Source organism: Rattus norvegicus, chromosome X (assembly GCF_036323735.1).
Source record: "Rattus norvegicus strain BN/NHsdMcwi chromosome X, GRCr8, whole genome shotgun sequence".
Classification (NCBI taxonomy): domain Eukaryota; kingdom Metazoa; phylum Chordata; class Mammalia; order Rodentia; family Muridae; genus Rattus; species Rattus norvegicus.
The window spans coordinates 24,604,255-24,630,463 of record NC_086039.1 but is presented as its reverse complement, the minus strand read 5'-3'; the positions used below and the strand labels follow the sequence as shown (position 1 = coordinate 24,630,463).

Sequence of the window (26,209 nt, the reverse complement as noted above, 5' to 3'; positions counted from 1 at the left end):
GGGGGGTAGACTTCACAAGCGATTCTTATGTATATAGCCAAGGCTGTTAATCACCTCTGTAATGGAAAAGCACTGGAGTGGATTAAAGAAAAACAAACCTGGGTTCAAGCTCAGTGTTATCTGGGACATTTAACTCTTTGTGGAGGAGGGTCAGTTTTCTCATCTTTAAGGCATGGAGATAAACAATTGCTACCTTTAAGCGCTAAACCACCATCCAAAGAGTACACAGGGAGTACCCATTGCTCCATCTGCATATGTAGCAGAGGATGGCCTTATCTGGCATCCATCACTGGGAGGGGAGCCCCTTGGTCCTGTGGAGGCTCGATGACCCAGGATAGGGGAACATGCTAGGCCGCTGAGGTAAGAGTAGATAGGCAGGTAGGGAAGCACCCTCACAGAGGGAGGGGGTAGGGAGGAGGGGATAAAGGGCTTGTGGAGGGGAAACTGGGAAGGGGGATAACATTTGGAATGTAAATAAAATAACCAATAAAAAAAAGGATCTGGAATGGGGCCAGTGGTGCTGGCATATACTTTTCATCCCAGCACTCTAGAGGCAGAGGCAGATGGATCTGGAGGCCAGCCTGGTCTAGTGAGTTCTGCAACAGCCAGGGCAACAGCCAGGGCTACACGGAGAGACTGACTGTCTCAGAAAACAAAGCAAATCTGGGATGCATAGAAAGGATGGCTCAGTAGTGAGAGCATGTGCAGCTCTTACAAAGCACCTGGGTTTTGGTCTCAGCATCCAGAGTGTCTTACAATCATCTGATCTGTAACTCCAGTTCCAAAGGATCTGATGCCCTCTGGGCATACATAGAGAACACAGACATACATACATGCAGGCAAAAACACTCATATGTATAAAATAAAAATCAAAAAATATTTTACAGCTGTCATAATAATAGATATAGCAGCTAAACTGCTTCAAATACAGTCTACATTATCTTCCTCTCAGGGCTGCAAGTAGGCATTTTATCATCTTTTTAAAAATGAAGAAACTGAGGTTCCTAAGGAACTTGTCTAAGTTTCTATAGCTAGGATTAAAACTGAGTCTGAGCCTCAAACTCCGGCAGCATTTGCCAAATGATGGCACAGGGGCCAAGGGTGGTGTGTGTCTTTGGGTGAATATAAGCCTGCTTAGTCATGACCTTTAACATGTATTAGAAAACACAATTATCACATTAAGCCTGTGATTTCGGGCTACTTGAGATGCAATATGTAGACAGTTAAACCTCAGATCACTTCAAGAAAAATATTGAGTGAACAGTGCTAGAGGGCAGTTTAGAAATGTCTACTAGAAATAAACATAGAAATAGTCCATGTGTCCATAATTCCTTTTCTGGGAATCAACACAAAGATACAAACCTGACTTTCACACGGTACAACAAAAACTGAAGTTACTGTATAAGAGAAACGGGTAGGTCAAATGTGGTTGTCATAGGATGGCAATCTGCAGAGCATTTTAGAGACACTGATCAATACTGTGCAACTCTAATAAACATTGTTAGGCAAAGAAGGCAAATCGGTATAATTCAAAGCACCATTTTCATTAGATACAAGATGTATGTAAAACATTAAAAACAAAGGCTAAATGGACAGATGGGAAAGTGAGAGATTAAATGAAGAGGGAGAGTTGATGGTAATAGAATGAAACTTTATAATAACATAGTCTTTAAACAGTATTTTATTAAACTACACTTTAGGCTTTTGTATGTTTGTATGTGTGTATGGGCACATGTGTGGGTCTCAGGGGATCCGACCTAAGATGTCAGGTTTGGCAGCAGGTGCCTTTACCCACTAAAGCATCTCATCAACCCACAATAGAATTTCTTAAAAAGAGAATGGATCCATGTACTCCTTGTGGTACTGGTGTGAAGTATGGTGGAGCCAGTGTCTCGCACAGTAAATACCATTGAGCAAGCAGTCCTGATTAAACTTTGCCCCCACAGTACTAGAGTTCTGTTCCCAGCACCCATGTTAGGCAGCTCATTAACTCCAGCTCTAGGGGATCTGATAAACACATATATTATGCACACACAAATACAAATAATACAAACATAAATCTGAAAAAAAGGTGTGTCCCACAATGTTCAGTCTGAGTTAATTTCTAAAAACAACCAAACGAAAGCAGAGGCTAAAGCCATTGCAGCAGCTTCTTTTCTCCAGCAGTCATTATAGTTAATGAGGTTAGTTCTCAACCACACCTGAACATGCTAGGCTGACAAGTGGCCTAGGCTTAGTTCCTGACAACCGAGATTGGGGCCCAAGCACATAGTTATCATGCATGTCGAAGCTACTGGGCTCCTCAGGCTCTCTATTTACTAGATAAACCCCATCTGTGCCCTGGCTCTTTCCCAGTAACCAAAGCATCCAGCACCTCCCAGACATGGCCACCCCTTTTGTCTCTTGCAAGGGTCAGAAGCCCTCCCAGACCCAGGAACATTAAGACTTGTATTTAGAGGGGCTGGCATTGAGTGTTGCTAAGGTTTTAATGAGAGTATGAAATCATTAAATCCTATGAGGAATGGAAATGCTAGCCCCATCTTATAAATGAGGGAACCAAGACAAAGAAAGGTCAAATGATTTGTCTGGCAACAAATAGTTAAGTGTTAAGTAGAACCAGATCTGTAACTTTCTCTCCCCAGAGCATCCTCTACTCTTAGTCCCTGACTAAATCTTACCAATTTGTCAAGGTCTGGCTCAAATCTGAGTTTTTCCACAAAGCATGAAAGTGATAATCCTCTTATCAAGGTATTTGTGATATTTGGCTAATCATAGTAATTTACAAACCAAGCCCATTTCATTACCAGAAAGACATGGTCCCTGATTCAACTCAGCATTTTCAATATACAGCCAGACAAATAAAAGGTGTCCATTAAACGTCAGATGGACAGAGTACATGACAGAGTAAATGAGGGCAGTTCAGTGACTGCCACTCTATGAGGTCTTGGGTACTTTTGCCCATCTGTATTTCCTTGGAATCAAATTCAGATTAGGCTCCTTTAAAACCAGTCTCCAGTATTTATTTTTGCAAACAAATTAACATGCACACAATCAATCACACATGCACACAAACATAAGGGGGTATGGTGCCAGGCGATCCATGATAGTGGGTGATGAGATCCAGGAGAGAAGATGGATAGAAGGGCAGTTCAGGGATCCAGACAAGAAGACAGAATTCCTGCTATTGTTCATTGGGGTTAGGGTTGGCATCTGGATACTTGGTGAGGTCGAAGGTCAGGACTTTGCTGATCACACAGTCTCCTTGCTGAAGGAAGAAAAAAGGTGAGGAGAGAATTAAGAAAGGTCTACGGCCCAGGACCAGGGGCTGAAGAACTACCTCCCGATGTATCTGCTCAAAGGCCAGCAATGGTTCTTTCTGGATGAAAGCATTCAATCCCATGGGCCTTCTTTCTTTGCCAAACTCTGCCCTTTTTCACTGTCTTCACTGTCTGGCTGTCTCTGCCAGGATGGGCTGGCTAAACAATCAGGGCAGGCTCCAACAAACCCAAATGACTGCTCAGAACCTGATCCCTTGCACCCCTTTACCCTTTGCCCATCCACTGCACCCCAGCCCACACTACCTCAGGATAGACTCCAATGAGGCTCTCAGCCTTGGTGTAGAATTCCTCCTTGAGAGAGATAACAATGGCCTGGAAGTTGCAAGTTGACTGCTCCTTGATGTAATTTGCCACCTGTGGGAGGGGTATTTAGCAGAGCTCAAGACTCAACACTGCCACTTTTTAGTCAAAGTAAGTAGGGGGGGGGTTGGGGGTAAAAGAGACTAAGAAAAGGCTACTGATTATCAAATGAGGGTGACCCAATCCTCCTGGTATGTAGACTAGGCAGCAGGCATAGCTAGGGCACAATCAGGAATGGCTTCCTGAAACCCAGCCCCAACTTGGGGCCTTCCCTCCCAGGCGACACCTTTCTTGCACCTACCTTGCCAATGTTGGTGTTATCCAAGGCAGCATCAATCTCATCCAGGACGAAGAAGGGGGCTGGCTTGTAGCTGGGAGGGAATAAATAAGTGAGCTAACATTGAGAAATGAGGGCAGCAAAAAGAGTAGGCCAGCCCCACAGTCAGAATAGGCCAACTACATTCAGAGACTAAATAACCCAAGTCTCTGAATTCCCTCCTTTGCATCTGGTTCTGGGTGCCACTATCCCCCTAGAACCATGAAAAATCTTTTTTTCTTTTTCAGGAACTGTCCTTAGTAAGCAAACGATCTGAGGGTCTACTATGTCCCAACATATATCAGGATGACACGCCTCCTTCATACATGCTGCACGTTCAGCCTAAAATGCTTGCTGGTTTCCTTGGTAGACTTTTCTTTAAAAGAATATTTTATGTGTATGAGTACTTTTCTTGAATGTATATGTGTGCACCATGTGCAGGTCTGATGCCTACAGAAGTCAGAAGAGAGCACTGGACCCCCTGAAATTAAAGTTATAGGTGTTTCTGAGCCAGCATCTGGGTGCTGGAAACCAAACCTAAATTCTTTACAAGGGCAACAAGTATTCTTTTTTTTTTTTTTCTTTTTTATTTTATTTTATTTTATTTTATTTTTTTTATTATCTTGAGTATTTCTTATATACATTTCAAGTGTTATTCCCTTTCCCGGTTTCCGGACAGACATCACCCTCCCCCCTCCCCTTCCTTGTGGGTGTTCCCCTCCCAAACCTCCCCCCATTGCCGCCCTCCCCGCATAGTCTAGTTCACTGGGGGTTCAGTCTTAGCAGGACCCAGGGCTTCCCCTTCCACTGGTGCTCTTACTAGGATATTCATTGCTACCTATGGGGTCAGAGTCCAGGGTCAGTCCATGTATAGTCTTTAGGTAGTGGCTTAGTCCCTGGAAGCTCTGGTTGCTTGGCATTGTTGTACACAAGTATTCTTCTTAACCATTAAGCCACCTCTCCTATCCCCAAACACTACTCATGTTTTTTTTTCCCCTGCCCATCATACCCTCCCTAGGTTAGGTGGCCTTCTTTTATGTATGCACACCCTCCACACTACTGTCTGGTTATGTGTCAGTCTGTGAGCTCCTTTGGACAGAGACCATGTCTGACTCACCTGACCCTAAGCTCCCAACAGGGTCTGTACAGAGCAGCACTCAAGAAATGCTCATGAACTAATGCTTTATAACTAAACATTACGTGGTAGGGAGTCATATCTAAGCACTACTGGCTTGGGGTAGGGGTTGTCAAGGTATACCAGAGGTCAAAGAGGGCTTCCCAGAGGAAGGGAAGGAGAATGAAGAGGTATGTCAAGCTAGACATGTATAGAAAGAACTTACTAACCAGCAACCGTGTAAAGAAAAGTCTAGAAGTGGAACTAAATACATGCAGGAACCAGAAAGATGGGCTGAGTGGATGAGGGGAGATGGGGAAGACAGGCCCAAAAACCAATCACCAAGGCCAATAGTGATGTGCCGTAGTAGATATAGAAATGGGTATAATCTAGATACTAAAACACCTTCACCTATGCAGATCTCTGCATATCATTGGGCTCCAGAGCCTCTGGTTGCCTCAGCTCAGTCTGTCCACCAACTAACTGCCTTATGAGGCAAAGCCTTACCTGTGAATGGCAAAAAGCAAGGCCAGTGCGGCAACTGTCTTCTCCCCGCCTGACAAATTGTCCATAGGCCGGAAACGTTTGCCAGGAGCTACACAGTTGTAGTTGATACCATCCAAATAGGGCTCTTCAGGATTCTCGGGGCCCAAGAATGCCTAGGGGAAGACAGAGTGGGTGAGGACCTGGAAGCATGGATGAGCATGGTGATAGGAAGAGGGAAGAACAACTAAGAATGGTGGGAGCTGGTGGCATAAGGGGTTTCAGTCTACCTGGGCACTGCTGTTACGGGACAGAGCCTTGTAGATCTCATCAATATTGGTAGCCACAGATTCAAAACAAGCATTGAATCGGTCAAAGCGCTCCTTCTTTATCTGTTCAAATGCCTGCTTGGCTTTCTTTGCTCGCTTTCGTGCTGCCTCAAATTCTGCCAGAAAAAAAGAGCAAATGATAATCTCTCAGTGCCCTGGGTTCTGCCAGGGTTGAGAACCACACCTGCCAAGAATGACCTGTAAATCCTGTAAATGAAAATTCTAGTGATGACCTACAAAGGGAGAGAAATGCCTGAAGAGGGCCTTACAAGGATCAGTATTTGGTGAGTTGGCTAGCACAAAGTCTAGGCACACAAACACAGATTTTTTCCTTGGGCACTACCAGCTTTCTTGACACCATCATTTGCTTTGTAGCAAGCAAGTAGATGACCCCCACAGTTTCGAGCACTTAACAGTTGTAAGTGTAAAGTTATGTAAAAAAGGGGCTGCTAGGATATAGCAGTACATCCTTATCATACCTTGAGTCTTCTGTTCTCATCCGAGGCTCAGAAAGAAATGCCAGGCTTACCATCTGAGGTCTCCTGGAACTTGTCTCGGACACTTTCCAGCTTTTCCATGGCCTTCATGTTAGGGGCAGCAATCCTCTGAAGCACACTCTGCTGCTCATTCAGCTTTTGCTGGAGTGTGTTCATCTCTTGCTTGATTTCTTCTTCCGCCTGTGCATCCTGTAACCCCACACCCAGCAATAGTAAGGAGCACCTGACCCCGAGTCCAGACCACCTGAGAGATGAATGGTGCTTGGGGATCTGCTCCTATGCAGAAGGCAAGTTCTTCTCCAGTTTGTCATCTTTCACAGAGTCTAGCTTGATTTGACTGTTTCAACTGTCACTGGAAATTCTAGGTGAATGTGGCTTTGTCACCTATAGTTCTTCCTCTAGATCGTGCCAACCTATTTGTCTTTGGAGGAACGGCTGCTAGTGGCCCTCTCTGGCTTTTAGACCAAGCGTTGAACCAGCACCACACCACAGTGACCTAAAGACCCACACAGATTGCTCTGGCCTCCACTTACAGATCCAAGGATAACTAAGGCAACACATGATTTGCTTTTAAATCATTGTACTTGAGCAAATTCCACTCAGTTTTGGTTTGGGGCCCCTTATAGCTACTGTAAATGCATGTTTGAACTTGTGTCTCACTGCTACTTTTAGTAATAACTACTTGACTTAATATCTACCAAGCACAGTTCCTGTATTCACAGAATTGAAGGAGCTAACATAGAAACACAGCTAAGTAAATAATCAGTATAGAGCAAGATGAATGTGAAGACAGTGACAAGCAATGCTGAATCAGCACATGAGAAGGGAACCTGACTCAGAACCTGTGGTGAGGGAAAACTTCTGGGCGTGTGTGGAAGTTAAAGCCTATAGGATGAACAGTAGAAAAGGAAACAGTAGATGTAGTTTTATGTATGAATGGTAACATCACAGGCAAAAGCTGGGGTGGAGGTTCCTCATAAGTTAGTCACCGAATTAGAAGCAATTCAGGAGTAATCAACTTTAGAAGTCAAAAAAACCTTTTTTAAAGTCAATATGGCACTACTAACAATTTATGTGTATCATGTTCATGAATTCACAGAAATATGCTGGGGGAGCACAAAGAGAAGTAACTAGATAAGCAAGCAAAAGATGGGTTATAAAAAGCCTTACAAACATACATTTTTATCTCAACGGAGACCAATGTGATTTAAAGAGCAAGAAGGACATGGATATATTTACATTTTAGAAAACTCTTTTAGAAACAAAGAAGACCCCTGGTACCCCTGGAGGCTAGATGACAGCAGTAACTGTCTTAACCAAAGATTACAGAGAGCTGTGAGCCATCATGTGGGTGTTAGCAACTGATCCTGGGTCTACTGCAAATACAGTAAGTGCTCTTAACTTCCGAGCCATGTCGCTACTAAAACTTATATTCTAATACACTATAAAATCTAAATGAAATGGTTCATTTATAAATGCGCATGATCCATAGAGAACAATGAGACTAGCACAGTAACCAAAAGTCCACAGAGAAAAGCCCAGAACCAGGTGAACACAACACTGAGTTCTATCAAACTTCATCTATCCACCCACTCACCTACCCACCCATCCATCCATCTATCCATTCCCGAGACAAGATATCTCTGTCTAACAGCCCTGACTGTCCTCAAACTCACAGAGATCCATCTGCCTCTGCCTCCCAAATGCTGGGATTAAAGTACAACCAAGCCTGGCAAACTTTAAAGGAAAATCTAATATTAATATTAAACTGTTCTATGAAATAAAAGGGGGAAGAAACACAATCAATTTCACTCTTTGAAGCCAGCATTATCCTAATGTCCAAATCAGGTAAAGACACAATGACAAAAAAACCCAAACAAAAACCAAAAGCCAAAAAAACAAAAACAAAAACCTATAGACCTAGTATTCCCAATGATACAGAAACAGAAAATTTCAGGAAAATACAAACTGAATTCAAGAACACATCATAATCACATATCATGACCAAGGAGGTTTTATCCCAAGAATGCAAGGCTAGTTTAACATATGTAATCATGAGCTTACAACTATGATCACCTGTACAGAACCACACAAGACAGTCCCTGTCAATAAGTGAAGAAGAAAAAGGTGCTTGGTGCTCATGGGGTCATCCCACTTACTGTGAAATCACCTTCTCCAGTATGTACCCAGGGCTGAGACCACTAAGTAGCTCCAAATCTGTGTTCATTTATACAATCCCAGTTAAACAAAAGCAGAACACAAGAAAGAGCTATACTGAAGTTGGGTGGGTAGAACAGAGGCAGTAGATATGGGAAAGGGGGTGAGTGATAAGTATGTATTGTGTACATGTGTGAAATTGGCATTTAACATTTAATTAATAAAACACATTAATAACTAAAACATATGCAAACCAATAAAGGCAATTTACCAAAGTAATATTTTTAGTGTAGATGTATTTTTAGATATTTTTATTAATTCTTTGAGAATTTCATACATGCATACCACGTATCTTGATCATATTCACCCCATTCCTTTTAATTCCTCCTGAATCTGAACCTGTGGGTTGGGGGTTGAACAATACTTTCCCAGGTGGTCACTTAAGACCATTGAAAAACACATATATTTATATTACAATTTCATGACAGTAGCATAATTACAGTTACAAAATAGCAACAAAAATAATTTTATAGTCAGGGATCATCACAACATGAGGACCTATATTAAAGGACTGTAGCCTTAGGAAAGTTGAGAACCACTGTCCTAGGTTCACTTTCATTCCTTCATCCCTCAACTTCCTATCCTCTTTTATAAATTTATTTAAATTCTTTTTTTACGGTATATTTTATTCAGTCTTTCCCCTCCCCCAACTTCTTCCTACCGACCCAACTCTCAGACACTAATGAGTATGAGTAATGGTCAACCTTTCAAACTTACGTTTAAAGAGAACTAACTTTCTCAGAATTTATCAACTATATCAGCTCTACAGCTATGTGTGAGGGCTCCTGAGTGAGCCCTCCCTTTTCATGCTGGATTTTTCTTTTTCTTTAAAAAAAATTGACTAGCTTGTTCTTCTCCAGAAGAACCACAGCCACTGTGTGTGTGTGTTTGTTTGTGTTTGTGTGTGTGTGTGTGTGTGTGTGTGTGTGTGAATACAGGTACCCAGGAAAGGCAAAAGTGTCAGATCTCCTTGCAGCTGAAATTATAGGCTTGTAAGCCACTGACAAGAGTGCTGGAAAGCACACTTTTGTCCCCTGCAAGAACAGTAAGTACTCTTACTTAACTGCTGAACCATCCTTCTAGCCATCCACAGAGATAATCTTAAGGACAGAAATATATGGCCACCTCTATATATTACATAGATACAGAAAAAGTACTGACCACAGTTCAACATGCCCTCAAGATAAGAAATAAGAAATAATTGAAACATACCTCAAAACAATAAATATTCTATATGATAAACCTAAGGCTACATTATAATAAAGAAATGAAAAACTAAAAATATTTTCTCTAAATTTTCCAATGAGACATGGAAGTCGGCTCTCTACATTTTTCTCCAATATTGTGCTGAAAGCCTTGCTAGAACAGTAAGGTAAGAAAAAGCTTAAAAAGGATAAAGCAAACAAAGAAGTGAAATTACTCATTCGCAGAAAACATGATTCTGTATTTGACTGCACATATTCTACCAGAAAACTCATATTCAATAAACACTTTCAGTAATGTTGCAAGATACAAAATCAACATTCAAAAATTAGTAGCTCTCATATATACATACCAACAACAAGCTTTCTGAGACAGAAATTAGGAAAAACATCCCATGCACAATAGCTGCCCCCAAAATAAATACCCTGGATTAAGGATGTAAAGACCTGTACAATGAAAACATTAAGGCCCTTAAAGAAGATGCCAAACAACAGAGACACCTTCCAAGCACCTGACAAGCAGAATTTATGTGCAAAATGGCTTTTATTACCAAAAGCCATCTACAGATTCAATACAGTTCCCATCAAAATGCCAATGGCATTCTTCACAGAATTAGAAAAATCTAAAAATTAATATAAACAACACAAAGGACAGCACACGGCCTAAGCAACATTATGATATATGACTTACAATTGTATCTTACCCCTAGTTAAGGAGCAGTTGATAGCTGCTGGGAGAGGGAGAGGGAGTTTCCTTAAGGGTGTGGCCCCTAGTACGCTGACCATACTGTAGTAAAAGGCTACAAATCCAAGAATATCTAGGTGGCACTGACTTTACTTGATGGGTTTATTAAAAAGGAGGGGGAAAAAGATGACGCCAAGTTTGGTGGGTAGGGAAAGAAGGTTGGACTGAGAAGCCTGAGGAGAAGGGATTAATAAGATCAAAACATACGAACATAAATTTTTCAAAGAATTAGGAAAAAACTCGTATCACTGAGCAATAAAAACAAACTAGTTGTGGCACAAAACCAAACATGTAGCCCAAAAGAGCCAAGACATAAATAAAATCACTCAGAAATACTCACAGCTACAGCCACCTAATTTTGACAAAGGCATCAAGCATATATACCAAAAAATGTATCTCTTATCGTAAACAAAAATTGTTTCAAATCAGACGAAAAGACTTACTTTAAAACCTCAAACTCTGAAGATGTTACAGGAAGATATAAAGAACACACTTGAAGTTACAGATATAAGCAAGAACTTTCTGTAGAGGAGTGAAAGAACAGAAAATAGTCCTAAGAACCAACAAATGGGACATGAAACTAAAAACCCTGCACAGCCAGAGGAACCAACAACAGAAGAAAGAGCATACAGAATGGGAGAAAATCTTTGCCAGTTAGGCCCAGACAGGATTGATATCCAGAATATATAATTACAAAAAGTAAACCACCTGAGCCACAAAACTATTAATCAATAAAAGAGCTAATGTAATAAACAGACAATTCTCAAAAGAAGAAAACCAGTAAATATTTCAGAAGGCCCAGCAAGATTGCTCAGTGGATGGGGTACTTGGCATCAAACGCTGGAGTTCAAAGTCTAGAACCTATAAGGTAACAGGAGAGAACTAACTCTAGGAAGTTGTCCTCTGACCTCCACACGTGTTGGTGTATGCACACATAATAAACAAACAAACAAATGTAAACACACACATATACGTTCACTATTGTTAGCCAGTAGGAAAATTTAAATTAAAACCACTTTGAGATTCCTTCTCATCTCACTGTCAGTCAGAATGACTATGATCAAGAAAACAAATAACTACAAATGCTGGTGAGGCTGTGGGGAAAAAGCAGACTATCCACTCTACTAGGAAAGTAAATATTGCCATTAGGGAAACCAATATGGCCCCTCAAAATATTAAAGATATCTCGATATGGTGAGGTACACCTTTAATTCCAGTACTTGGGAGGCAGAAGGGAGACAATCCTTTGAGGCCAGCTTGGTTTTGAGTTTGAGGCCAGCCTGGTCTATGTAACAAGCTCCAGGAAAGCCCAGGCTACATAGAGAGACTCTATTTCAAACCATCACCCCTTCAAAATAAACAAAAACATAAATATAAAGTTAGCATATGACTCAAACTCTTGGGCATATATTCAAAGGACTGTAGGTCCTGACACATTCCTGTTTACTGCTGTACTATTCACAACTGCAGGGCAATGGAGCCAGACTAGATGTCCTTATACAGAAGAATGGGTGATGAAAATGTTGATTTATCAATAACAGAGTTTTACTCAGCTGTTAAGAAAAATGAAATTGGGAAATTTTCAGGAAAATGGATGGAAGTAGAAAGTATATTGAGGTGGCTCAGTCTCAGAAAGACACAGATTCCATGTTTTCCCTCATTTTTAGTGTTTGTATGTGTGTAAATAAGGGTTTGGGAGAGTGGTATAAACTATAAAACTAGATAGGAGACCAAAAAAATGTGTTGAGAAAAGAAGTGCATGCAGGGGGTGCGGGTGTAACATGTGACATCAAAGCGAGGGTGGGAGGGCACAAGGGAGGAAGGACAGGGAGAGAACCAGGTCGGGGGCAGGGGGAGAGGGAAGACACCTCAAATCTTGTTAAGTAAGTAATGCCATAATGGAAAAAAACTACACTGAAAAGTCACAGATATATTTAACAGTAAGAATTTATAGAAAGAAAGAAAGAAAAATGGAAGGAAGGAAGGAAGGAAGAAGGACTGAATAAAGGTAGGAAGGAAACTGAAGATCACTACAAATTGCTATGGAATAGTCTGTAGGATAGGCTTTCAAATGAAAATGGAAAATAAGAACAGTTTACTATTATCTAAAAGGAGAATATGAATGTTATTGCATGTAAACATATTTGTATTTTAAAACTGCAACAAAAGGGCAATGTGAAAACTAATTAAAGAGTGACCTACTGATGAAGAGAAAGGAACAGAAATAGAAGCCAAAACTCTCATGTACCCTATTTTATACTTTTGATGTTAGAACCATATGATGCTACATGGTTATAAAACAAAACTAAACAGACATACAAGAAAGGTTAGGTTAAAAAATTATTGGGGAACAAGATGCTCACAAGATGACAAAGCACTACTCTGAAAATTCCTTGCTAATTAATGACAAAAACAAAAGTGTATGCTTAGCAATGAGGAACCTGGCAATTGACACTTTTGAGCAAGGGATTAAAGTCAGCATCATTAGTTAATAATGGACAGATCCTGAGAGGGTGAACGTCATGGTGAAATACAACATAAACACACTGTTTCTGCATCCCAAGTGCTGTAACTGCAGGTGTATGCCCTCACACCTGGCTCTGGAGTTGAACTACCTTATTGTCTGTATTTTTTCACAAGGCTCAGGAAAAAAAGAAAGTAAAAGCAAAAAAAGTATACATGTAATAGAGAAAGAGAGAAAAATAGAGATGAGAGAAAGCAAAAATGATAAAATTGGGGTTGGGGATTTAGCTCAGTGGTAGAGTGTTTGCCTAGCAAGCACAAGGCCCTGGGTTCAGTCCTCAGCTCCGGAAAAAAAAAATGATAAAATTGAGTTAGCAAGTTGACTCAGACTGACGACCTAAGTTTGATCCTCAGGATTCACACAGGAGAGAATTGGCTCCATATATGACTTGCACACTCATACCATGGTATTCACACACACATCATATACACACATAAACCTAATTTTTAAAAATGAGTTAGGAAACAAGTTTTTTGGTGAAACTATGAGTCTCAAGCATAAGCACAATGATGTTAAACTGAAATTTTCAATTTTAGTCAGATGTATCAACATGAACTCTGTAATACTTTTTTTTCCCTCAAAATAAAAAAAAGGCATCAGGTGGCCCAAATCTACTGAAGAGCTCTAGAAACACCAACCAGTCAGCTGTACTGAGCACTCCAGTGTCCAGATGGTTGTTATTAAATAGTAGTGCTTTCCACTGAACAAAGGAGTCAAGAGCTTCTTAGAAAACTGGCTCATTCCTCATCTGGGTGAGAAATCCAGAGGATGAGCCTAGACATCAGGAACTAAGGGAGACGAACAAAGACTAAAAGGGTTTTATCAAGATGGTGAAGTAGCCAACCTGAATGCATTCCCCCTGGCTAAGGACAGAGCACCAAGAATAACCACAAAAGACTGAACACAGCCCAAGTACTTAAGTCCGTAAACTCACAATGATAGAAAAGAACTCGGTGGATGAGTGCTGAGCACACTGAGGAAGCAACCCAGAACTGTGTGCAGAGCTGGTGAGGAAAGAAGAATTAAGCTACCTTTCCTATGTAACTGGACCTTAGGGTTACCAAGTAACAAAACGAAACCTCTCTATTTTGGTTAATATAAAAAGAAATTAAAGAATAAGATGGCCATTTTACAACGGGGACCAATGAAATGATATTCCTAGGTGTGGATCTCATAAAAAGACCCATAAAGAGACCCTACAGATTTCCCGAAAGTATATTGCCCCTGGGATGCAAAATACCTACCCTACCATTGAGAACCACCGCTGTAAACAAAAAGAATCTTTAGAAAATAAAACTATATACCATTACCACAGCTAAAAATATTAACATTAATTCTAACATCAAAACTCAATATTGAAATTCTTATTCAATAAATTATTTCTTAAAGGTTTTACAAAGCTGAATTCAAATAAGGTGCAACTGTTGGACAGTTCTCTGAATTTCATCCTCTAAGTGTTTTCTCCATCCCATTTCTCTGCAGTGGGTTTATGCACACATTTTGGGCTGACTGGTTTCTTGGTTTGTACCCAGTGGTATTTTCTTTGCTCTACTAGGGACTGAACCAATGGCAGTGTATGACTGGTAAGTCATCTATCACCAAGTAATATCCCTAGCCCTCTTTTGCCCTTTGGAACTTCCCTATCCAGCTGCTCAAGGGACTGAGATAGGAAAACTGATTGAGCCTAGGAGTTTGAGGCCAGCCTGAGCCTAAGATTAGAGGCCCGGAGTCAAATAGAATGAAGTAAACCAGAAGAAAGAAAGGTTCCCATAGACTAAACTGGGGCAGTTGCATCTGTGCTTTATTTTATTGGTTGCTCTGGCACCAGTGTTTCTCACACAATCAGTCCGTGGCTTGCCAAACTGAACTGAAAATTCTTTTTAAAAATATTATTAGTAGAAGCTGGAGATGGCTCATCGGTTAAGAACACTTGTTACACAGGACCTAGGTTTTGTTCTCAGCACTCACATGGTGTCTTATAACTGTCAGCAACTGTAGTCTGATGGGATCCAATGCCCTCTTCTAATCTCCACAGGTAGTGTACATGCACATGGTACACACACATACAAGGACATAAAATAAATATAATCTAAAAACGTCATTCTTGTTACTGAATGTGTAGTTTTTTGTTATTATTCCCTAAATAAAGTAAGTAACTATTTACATTGCATTTCGCATTATAAATGTGCTAGAGATGATTTAAAGTATTAGGAAGCCAAATGTGGTGGCTTGTACCTTTAATGCTAGCACTTGGGAGGCAGAGACAGGTAGATCTCTGTGAATTTGAGGCCAGCCTGGCCTACATAGAGTTTCCAGGCAGTCAGGTCTATACAATGAGATCCTGAATCAATGAATAAATAAATGAATGATAAATAAAGTATGAGAAATAATCTATTTAAGTTACATAAGAATACTAGAGCATTTTCATATAAAGGACTTGAGTCTAGAGGAGGGGTTCTTGTAACTAGTCTGAGAGAAGTGAGCATGAGCAAGGAACTGTATCACGACAGCAAATATCTACTAACATGATGCAATTCCACAGTACCACACACTGCTATATTCTCACTGCTAAAACCAAGAACTCAAACTCAATCAAACTCTCTCTATATTTACCAGTTTATAGAAAATTCAGGCAATGAAAGACGTAATTAAGTAATATCACAGAGATATAATTACCCAAATCTAGAATGCAGAAAATCCTATAGGACCAATGCTATGGTTTCTCCCACAAATAAATAGAAGAAAAAGAAACAGAAAAGAGAGAAACACAGAGAAAAGAAAAGTTATAGATTAGCAGAGATCAATCTTAACATACGGACTATATTTTGTCCTGGTTAGTCTTTTGTCAACTTGACACAAACTAGAGTTATCTTGGAAGAACCTCAATTGAGAAAATTTCTCCATTAGATTACCTGTAGGTATCTAATGTGGGAGGGTCCAGCATATTTCAAGCAGTGCCACCCCTGGGTAGGTGGTCCTGGGTTCTACATGAGCCAGCCATGAGGAGCAAACCAATAAGCAGCACCCCTCCATGGCTCTGTATCAGGTCTTGCCTCCAGGTTCCTGCTCTTCTTTGAGTTTCTTCCTTGTCTTCTCTCAATGATGGACTGGTACTAGGACACAGCCAAACAAACCCTTTCCTTTTCAAGGTGTTTTTGGTCAGTGTTTTATCACAGCAACAGAAAAGCAAACAAAAACACACTTGAATCCTGACTTTGATATAGACAATGCAAAAGCATTTACTGAAAACAATGCAAAAACATTTACTGCATATTAGAAGAGAGTAATGCTTTTGAAATTATGCATCCTATTTCCTTAAGAGCCTTCATATTTTATAGATATATACTGAGGCAATTATGAACAGAACAATGCTTCAAACTTGCTTTACAATAGTCCCATGGTAGGGATTATAAAAAACAAGATTGACCATATGTTACTAACTGCTGAAGATGGGTGGTGGGTGCCTGATATTCATTATATCAATTTCCTTACTTCTATGTATATTTGTAATTACTTATAAATTAAAAAAATCAGATCTCCCCGGACATAATGATAAAGGATTAGACTACAAAGTAGAAAATATTTTGGAGATTAGTTTCTGTAGGAACTTGTGTGAAGTGAAAGCCCGCACTAGAGACATGATGGAGCAACAGTAGGCAAGCAAACAAGCAAGCAAGAATGCCTAAGGGGAAAGAGTCAAGAATAAAGCATCAATTTGGGTTTTGAACATGTGAGAAGCACTGGAGGGTAAGGAGAGCTAGGGTTTGAGGTAACCTGTGGGACCAATTATAAACATGGCAGCTAAGGTGAAGATGGTGAAGGGGAAAATTAGAATGTCAAAGGAGGGGGATAGGACCTGTGACAGCCCTGACAAGTACCTAAGGCCTATCTGTTTACTACATAGGAGTTTGTATTTTTTTTATTTTTTATTGGATACTTTTTATTTACATTTCAAATGTTATTCCCTTTCCCAGTTTCCTGGCATAAGCCACCTATCCCATCTCCCTCACTTTCTTCTATAAGGGTGTTTCCCCTCCCTAGCCAACTCCCCTTCCCGCCTCCCCACCCTGACATCCCCCTACACTGGGGCATCGAGCCTTGACAGGACCAAGGGCTTCTCCTCCCATTGGTGCCCAACAAGGCCATCCTCTTCTACATATGCAGCTGGAGCCATGGGTCCGTCCATGTATAGTCTTTGGGTAGTGGTTTAGTCCCTGGAAGCTCTGGTTGGTATTGTTGTTCTTATGGGGCTGCAAGCCCCTTCAGCTCTTTCAATCCTTTCTCTAACTCCTTCAAGGGACCCGTTCTCAGTTCAATGGTTTGCTGCTAGCACTCGCTTCTCTATTTGTCAAGCTCCAGCTGAGCCTCTCAGGAGACAGCTGTATCAGGCTCCTGTCAGCATGCACTTCTTGGCTTCATCAATATTGTCTAGGTTTGGTGGCTGTATATATATATATGGGCTGGATCCCCAGGTGGGGCAGGCTCTGAATGGCCATTCCTTCAGTCTCTGCTGCAAACTTTGTCTCCATATCTCCTCCTAAGAATATAATTTTTATCTCTCTGTGTGCACCTGGACTTAACTTTTCTTGAGTCAGCTGAGAAGATGTTGATGCCTCAGTTGAACCCACAGTTCTTACCTTCAGATCTTCACACAGGTCACCGTAGTCAATCTCAATGAGGGCCTCTCGTGCATAGATACTAGATGTTCTCTGGGAACCACTCACTGACTCTTCTCCCTGGGAGCCACCCTGCAATGTTGGAAGAAACAGATGGAGCAGAGTAGTCATTTGTACCCCTCTAGAAATTAGGGACTCCTTTGAAGCTTTTGTTGACTTTGAAGAATCACCTTGCTTGATGGTACTAAGGCAGAGGGAACAGGATGGTCCAAATTGAAAACTGGGCTCTACCTTCAGTAAGTCTCTTCATTTCTATGTGAGGACAATGCTCAACCAGCACAGCTAAGGTTAAGATTAGGAACGGTTAAGTCATGGCCTACCAGTATCTGGAAGGCTACCTAGGAGGAGCTCCTCAGTCACGATTCTCCACCCCTCACTACCTCTTTCATTTCCAATTGATAAAGCGCCTCAGTTTCTTGGATGTTGCTCCTTTCCCTCCACCTAAACGTCCTTACTTCTGCACTGTTGAGTCCCCTACCCAACCCTCTTCTGGTCAACCTCCCTCACTGCAGCTAAGCTATCAGTCTCCTCAGGTCCTCCAGTTTCCCAATCTTCCCTTGCTCTTGACTAATGTCCTGCAATTCTCACTTCTACCCATGTCCAATATCTGCTACAGCTAAGAGCTTAAATCCTTAAGATTAATGAACCACTTCATTGTCTTTCTGACCACTCACTGGCTTACAGCTCTCAAGTCAATGTTCCTTTCATACCAAAGCCTGACTTCACTATCTCCACCTTGGCACATCCCTTCTGCATCCATCTTTATGCCCCTCACAACTCCCTGTCTGTGTCCTATATGTTGCCTGCCCTTCCTGGCCATCTTTAATCTCCCATTACTGCGTAGATATCCATAGATCACTCCTACCACCCATCATAATACTCACTTCTTCCTGACTAATATCATCCATGGTGCCCTTTGACAGTGGCAATTTGATGTCCTGCATCTTACAGGCCTGTAGCAGGTTGTGGCGGTCACTGCGCTTCTGTTCAAGCTTGGTCTCAATGGCTGTCACTTCCTTCTGTAAGTGAGTCATTTCCCTAAAAAGGTCCAAGTAGCTTAGGTAAGACCCAAATCTGGAAGGCTGCCTGCTTTACCTACTTCCACCCAACCCAGGCAGCAATCCACTCACTTATTGGCACCCCCAAGCTTCTTGCGAATTTCTTCCATCTCATGATTCTTGTCATTCACTTCTGACTTTTTGGCCAGGTGCTGATTCTTAAGGTCTTGGAGCTGAGCCATGGTTTCATCTATTATCTTCATGTGTCTTTGCTCCTCCTGGTCTCAGCAAGGGAATGAATAGGGCAAGAATGAAGACTCCCTTGGAATTTTCTCCTTTTGCACTACCCTTCCCAATTAGCAGTTTGTTTTCATACAACCCCTCAGACTTCTTTTATCCTTTCCTAAATCAGCTGGTTGCTTTCCCCAACTACAATTGTGTAAATTGCCTGTTAAAGAAGAGCTCAAACTATGGAAAATTAAGGGAGGTGTGAGGGTTCACTTACAATCCCAACAGCCAGAAATAAACAACTAAAATTCTAGCATATTTCCTCCTTGCATCATTTACATTTCAACATTTAGGGTTGAAATTAGATTTTTACTTTTGTATCATAATCAATGTTTTAGTTTTAAGCATTTTTCCAAATCAAAATGTTTGTCATATACAGTATGAAATTTGTATTTATTTTCCTTCTGTGCATGTCATATGTGTGTATGTGTACATGCTCAATCGTATGCAGGTATATACGATAAGTTTATATCAAGTATCTTCCACAATCTATTTTTTTAAGATTTATTTTTAATTATGAGTATGTGTGTGAGTATGTACATGTGAATGCCGGTATTCAAGGAGGCCAGAAGCATTAGACTTAGACATCTTGAAGCTGGAGTTACAGGGAGCTGGATCCACATAACCTGCGTGTAGGGAACCAAATTCAAGATCTCTAAAAGCAGTATGCACTCTTAACTACCAAGCCATCTCTCAAGCCTTTCTACCCATTTTTTAAGACAAGGTCTCTCACCAAATCTTCTAACAAGTGAAGAATTCCTGTTTCTGCCTTCCAATCATTGGGATTACAAGAATGTATCATCGTACTCAGCTTTTTACTTAAGTGCTGGGGATCTGAACTCATGCTTGTGTAACAAGCGCTTTACCAAGTGTTGCTTCCCTAGTCTATAACATTTCTGTATTTAAACATATACAAGCAACATAGTATATTTTGTGAATAGACATTAATCTAGGATTATCACTACAAAAAAACAAAAGGACTACGATTGAGAATGGTCAACAAACAAGAATTATATCATTATTTATAATGTTCTAATTTAAAGTTTTTAAAAAATTTTATTCTTTGTGTGACTGCATGTTACATGTGTGTGGGTACCCTTAGAGGGTGTCAAAGCCCACTACAGCTGGAGTTAGACAGATGTGAGTCACCTGATGTGGGTGCTAAAAATTAAACCTGGGTCAACTGGGAGAGCAATACACGCTCTTAACTGCTGAGCCATCTCCCCAGCCCACATTTTAACTCTTTCAAGAAAATTGGTTTTGTTCTTCCAATTTATTTTATTTTTAAAAATCACATTAAGGGAAACCTGTCAGACTGGTGATGTGAGTCAGGTGGTAAGAGTGCTTATCTTATATGCATAAAGCCATTGATTTGATCCCTGGCACTGCATAAAACCAAGTGATTCTACATGCCTGCAATCCCACTATGTAGAGGTCACATACTGAGCCACCATGTGGTTGCTGGGAATTGAACTCAGCACCTCTAGAAGAGCAGTCAGTGCTCTTAACCACTGGGCCATCTCTCCAGCCCCCTCACATACTGAGTTTGAGGCCTGCACGGGCTACAAGAGACCCCCACACACACACACACACGCGCACACACACAAAGAAAAAAGGACATCTGAATATAATTCTCAAATAAATCATAAAATAATAGACACACAGAATGCTAAAGGAAATTATGGCAACACAGTATCTTAATTTTTCATGGATTAGAGTTCTTTGATAGCCAGCCTTCTGTATACACAGATTTTGTATCTATGGGTTTAAAAGAACATCAGAATTTGGCAAAAAATTGTACATTGCTAGGTGTGGTAGCTCACACCTTTAATCCCAGCACTCAGGAGGCAGAAGCAATTGGATTTCTGAAAGTTTGAGGATAGTGTGGTTTACTCAGAGTTCCAACCATCCAAGGCAACATAGTGAGACTTTTTTTAATGCACTAAATGTTTAGATATTTTTGTCATTTTCTAAATCATAAAGAATAACAAGTACTTGCATTGCATTAGATATAATAAAGACATGATCTAAAGTATAGAAGAGGATATGCATATTTTACAGACAAAGAATGTCCATTTTATACAAGGGACTGACATTTTGGTGCTGGGGGACAGTTCCTACAAACAATGTCCTGTGAGTATCAAAGAAGGCTGTACTATTTATTCTGACATCTTTCAGCTAAGCAATAATTATTCAAAATGAAATTAAAGTCACATAAATATACTATCTTAGAGCATCCTAAATGAAATTTAGTCCTGTCTCACTAGTTTACTACCTATTCTGCAAGTGTACCTAAGATTCCAGTAACACTATTCGAGATCACTAAGGGTTAATGAAGAAAATACACAAGCAGCAAATATAGGCAGATCCAAAAGCCAAGGGATATGTTCAAACCAGGGGAACCAAACCACCTCGGGAAGGAATACTATAACCAATAAAGGTTTCACAGTAATTTTGAGAGAAAGACTATTAAGGAAAGTCACCACACAAAACACAGTGACACAGGCATGCTTAACAGCCTGATTGAAACAGACACGAGCACAGTCATACCATGAAATGGCTGTGTGTCAGTAAAACATCATCTGTTGCACTGACTTTATGTGGCTAATCTGAATTTAGGGTCAGGACGCTTGGAGCTATTCCTCTAATAGTACTTGCCAGCCTGTTCTTTCACTGCCGCTTCCTACTCTTCGCCTTCTTTGCAGGCTCCCAAAAATCCTTCAAATCCCACCAGCATGTTTCAGGCTACATCTGAGAAAGGTGAATCTAGCAGATGATGAAATACTGTTCACTTACAGCCACTACAGAGGAGTGGCTGTGGGCAATATCAATAGGAAAAACGCAGGTCATCAGACCTCAAAGTCGGAATCAGTAGAACTTAAGGAAAATGCTATAAAAGCTTAAAAGTAGAAGAGCTAAAGAGAAAAAAATATTAAGAAATGAGATCTGGTTGTTAGCCAGACATTTAACCTATACTGATCTAATCTCTTGTTTTTATCAAATACTCCATGCATGAAATAATGAAAATACCCTATGGCTCACTCAGCTGCTTGATGAGAACATATGTTGATCAAAAATATAAAAATAATCAGTCAACTCAGTTCCTCAAAGTTTTCTAACAGATTAAAGGCTGAAACGATTACTGACCTTGTCTACATCATTGTCTAACATCTATTAAAAGTACAAGCTACACTTTTTAAGGTCCAAATTGTATTCATTTTGCTAGTATTCCATTATTAAGTTTGTCTTGGCTTTTGGTTAGGCGTTATAGACACATTTTTCCTTTCCTTCTCTTTTCTTTCTTTCTTTCTTTCTTTCTTTCTTTTCTTTTCTTTTCTTTTCTTTTTTTTTTTTTTTGAGACAGATCTCTCTATATAGCCCCAGCTGCCTAGGAACTCCCTCTGTAGACAAGGCTGGCTTTGAACTCACAGAGATCCTCCTGCCTCTGCCTAGGGTCAAAGTCATGTTCCACAACCCCAGCACAAACACCCATTTTTATATTAAGGTAACAGCAGATTATAAGCAGGTCTAGCTATCTTAGAAAATACTTTTTGCTTTAAATGAAATCTGTATGTTACTAAAGTATAAAGACCAATAAATTATGTAAGTGCTGAATGCAGCATAATTTCCTAAATTCCTACTTTCCAAGGGGCACTGTGTAGTCTCCAACTTGGAACTAAAAATAATGTTGGTAATAAACACCAATGTGTTTGCACAAGGCTTTGCCAGCACTCTGGATTACCTCTGCGGGTATTACTGAGCTAGAGGGCATAAACATTCTGAAGCGTTTTGATGGATGTTGGAATGTTATGTAAGAATACTGGTCTCCTGCACCATATGAGGTATGAAGAAGTATTTTGTTTTTGTTTTTAATTTTTGAATAATGAGAGGCTAGAAAGATGATTCAGTGGTTAAGGGGGCGTACTGCTCTTTAGGAAGACCAGAGTTCAATTCTCGGCATCCACATCAGGTGACTCAAAAAAACTATCTGTAATTCTAGCTCCAAGGGGATCTAATATCTTTGACTTCTGAGGGCACCAGCACACGTGTCTACCCTGACATACATGCAACATAACCACAGAGACACATACAAGCAATGTAAAATAAAAGCTTTTAGATAATATAGGGCAAGAGAGATAGCTTAGCAGTTAAGAGGGCATACTGCTCTTAGAGAGGACTTAAGTTTGATTCCCAGATCCCACCTGCTTGTAACTCCGGCTCCAGGGTATCTGAGGCCTCTGGCCTCCATGGGCACCTGCATATACCCATATGCATATACCCAACACAGACTACTAACCAGAACTCACCAACACCACCCTCCCCCCAAAAAAACCCCAAAATTTCACAAATCTTTAAATGACAATAAAGTATACTCAATTATGGCTGTCATCTGTGTTTCTTTGATTCCTGGAAAAGCTAAGTTATTTATGTTTGTGAGCTATTTCAATCTTTTGAAATGTTTGTGCCACTTAACCACTTCTCCCCTATTAAGGTCTTGGTGGTTTTCCTTAAATAAAAAATGTATAAATAATGGGTATTATATTTATGTGCATAATATTTATTCCAGTTTTCACCCTTTCTTTTACCTTTCTCCTTCCTTACCTTCTTAAGCTTTTCTATCTCATTTTCATCCTTTTTTACTGTCTGCTCCCACATGTGTACTTTATCCTGGTCCTCCTTCAACTGATTCTTTTCAAAATCCAACTGGATGCCCAAGCGAGTCTTCTGATTCTCAAATTCCAAGCTGCAGAAAAAAGGGGGTATAGACTTAGTGCTCAGCACCTCGTGGTCACTGCTGAATCTCAGTTACACGGCCTTATCCACTCAGACACCAAAGTGTGCCCAGAAGCTGCAACTCTAGCATAAGACAGAGGACTCTAGGCCAAGTTCCATTTATCCATTTCTAAACATTAGAAACTCCAGCACCTTCCCAATTTTCTAGGAGACATTAGAAAAAAGTTCATCAGAAACCATCAGTTAGCAGTCTCATTTATCAAGCTTCTATATACTTTATGCAAATTTTTCCACTCAACAATTCCTATAACTAGACATTAATACCCATATTTTACACAGAAAACTTACACTAAGAGGTTTAAAAAAAAACTTGGCCCAAGACCAAACAGCTAGTGCTAACAAATATCACATGAGACTGGAATCCAAGTCTAACACCAGAACCTAGGTTCTTTCTTATATGTCATCACTGTAGTATAGGCTAATATAGCTAATATCCCAATTCTTCAACCTGGAAGTAGTGTAATCTCAGTTAGATTCTCTATATTGCACATTCCTCATCTGTAGCTTTTCTTATTGAGTTAATAATATGTACAGAGAAAACATTTGGTACATTTTAGCCATCATCATCATCAATGTGAGGGATAGTGACTGTAGTTAACTCATTTTTACCCAAGGGCTTCAGTTCTTTCTAGCATCTTAAGCTCTGCCCCAAAACTACAGAGGCTCCTAAGAGGCAGAGATTTGGTGGTATAGGAACATGAAGAAAACAATGAATTCTGCTATTTTGTTACTCCCCTTTCCCTTACCTCTTCAGAAACTCAAAGTACATTAACAGCATATAGGCACTAACAGTCAAGCACGGCTAGCTTTCAACTGCTCCACCAATCCTCAATATATTGTGATGGATGCTGCCAGATGTCACGCTAGCAGCTTAAACCTATTAGTCACTATAATCCGAATGGAATGTAATTAACTCTACAATTTTGAGGTATGTAATGTTTAGGCCAATCTAAGTATGAGTCATAAAGCTCTCCCACCATGATCCGGCCCCTGCTGACCTTTCCACCTCCCCTGCTTTCCTCCTGACCCTGTTTTTATGTTCCAGGCATTCAAAACTACTTAGTATTCAAAACAAGGCATACTGTCACACCTCTGAGCATGCTGTTCTTAGTGGCTGGAACTCCTTTCTGTCCCTGCTTGACTGGCTAAATCCTACTCATTCTTCAGATCTCTAATTCATTACTCCTTGTTCTTTTCATGCCTTTTCTCACAGTTCAGTTCAGATTCTAAGCTTCCTTCCTTTTTCAATTTCAGATGAGTTGTACTAGTAAATACTGCAGTTGATAACAGAAGTGTCACTTATCTGTGTGCAAATCCCTTTCCTTATCTTCTTTATTCAACCTTAGATTTCTACCCCCATTATCTCCTCTTACTGCAAATACACACATCCTGGGCTAGAGAGGTGGCTCAGTGGTTAAAAGCACTTTGCCCTTCCAGAGGTCCTGAGTTTGTTTCCCAGAACCACCTCTAATGCCAGTTCTAGGGAATCTGACAATCTTAGGGCTTTTGTGGGCACTAGCACACATGGCACTATCCCCCTCGAGACAGACACAGACACAGACAGACACATACAAACACACACACACACACACACACACACACACACACAAATAAATAAATAAATAAATAAATAAATAAATAAATAAATAAATAAAATAAGTCTCTAAAATGCCACTGTTTTACAAGCCAATAGCTTATTCTGCAGAGATGTGGAGCCAGGGGAACACTCCTCCATTGCTGGTGGGAGTGCAAACTTGTACAACCACTATGGAAATCAATAGGGTGGTTCCTCAGAGAATTGGAAATCAACTTACCTCAAGGCCCAGCTACACCACTCTTGGGTATATACCCATCAAAGGATACTCCATCCTACCACAAGGGTACTTGCTCAACTAACTCCACAAGGACACCTATTCAACTATGCTTATAGCAGCTTTACTCATAATAACCAGAAACTGGAAGCATACTAGATATTCCTCAACCAAAGAATGGATAAAGAAAATGTGGGGCTGGAGAGATGGCTCAGTGGTTAAGAGCACTGACTGCTCTTCCAGAGGTCCTGAGTTCAATTCCCAGCAACCACATGGTGGCTCACAACCATCTGTAATGGGATCTCTTCTGGTGTCTGAAGACAGTGACAGTGTACTTACATATAATAAATGAATAAGTAAATAAATAAATCTTAAAAAAATGTAGTATATTTACACAGTGAAATACTGCTCAGCTGTTTAAAAAAAATCAGGAAATTTGCAGGCAAATGGATGGAACTAGAAAAAAAAATCATCCTTAATGAGGTAACCCAGACCCAGAAAGACAAACATAGTATGTACTTACTTAGAAGTGGGTATTAGCTATTAAGTAAATGATAGTCATGCTACAATCCACAGA

General features: G+C 40.3%; 1 protein-coding gene across 1 annotated transcript in view; it reads right to left on the bottom strand.

The window, feature by feature from the left end:
* Nucleotides 1-3,001: 3,001 nt before the first annotated feature.
* Nucleotides 3,002-26,209, bottom strand: part of Smc1a (structural maintenance of chromosomes 1A) — a 44,731-nt gene continuing 21,523 nt past the window's right edge. The window contains exons 16-25 of the mRNA NM_031683.2: nt 23,630-23,771; nt 18,872-19,017; nt 18,626-18,779; nt 17,703-17,813; nt 6,410-6,566; nt 5,842-5,996; nt 5,576-5,727; nt 3,940-4,009; nt 3,582-3,692; nt 3,002-3,265 (exon numbers count right to left, since the gene is read on the bottom strand). Of these exons, the coding sequence (NP_113871.2) occupies nt 3,182-3,265; nt 3,582-3,692; nt 3,940-4,009; nt 5,576-5,727; nt 5,842-5,996; nt 6,410-6,566; nt 17,703-17,813; nt 18,626-18,779; nt 18,872-19,017; nt 23,630-23,771 (1,282 nt within the window). The 3' untranslated portion in view covers nt 3,002-3,181. The remainder of the gene's footprint in view (nt 3,266-3,581; nt 3,693-3,939; nt 4,010-5,575; nt 5,728-5,841; nt 5,997-6,409; nt 6,567-17,702; nt 17,814-18,625; nt 18,780-18,871; nt 19,018-23,629; nt 23,772-26,209) is intronic.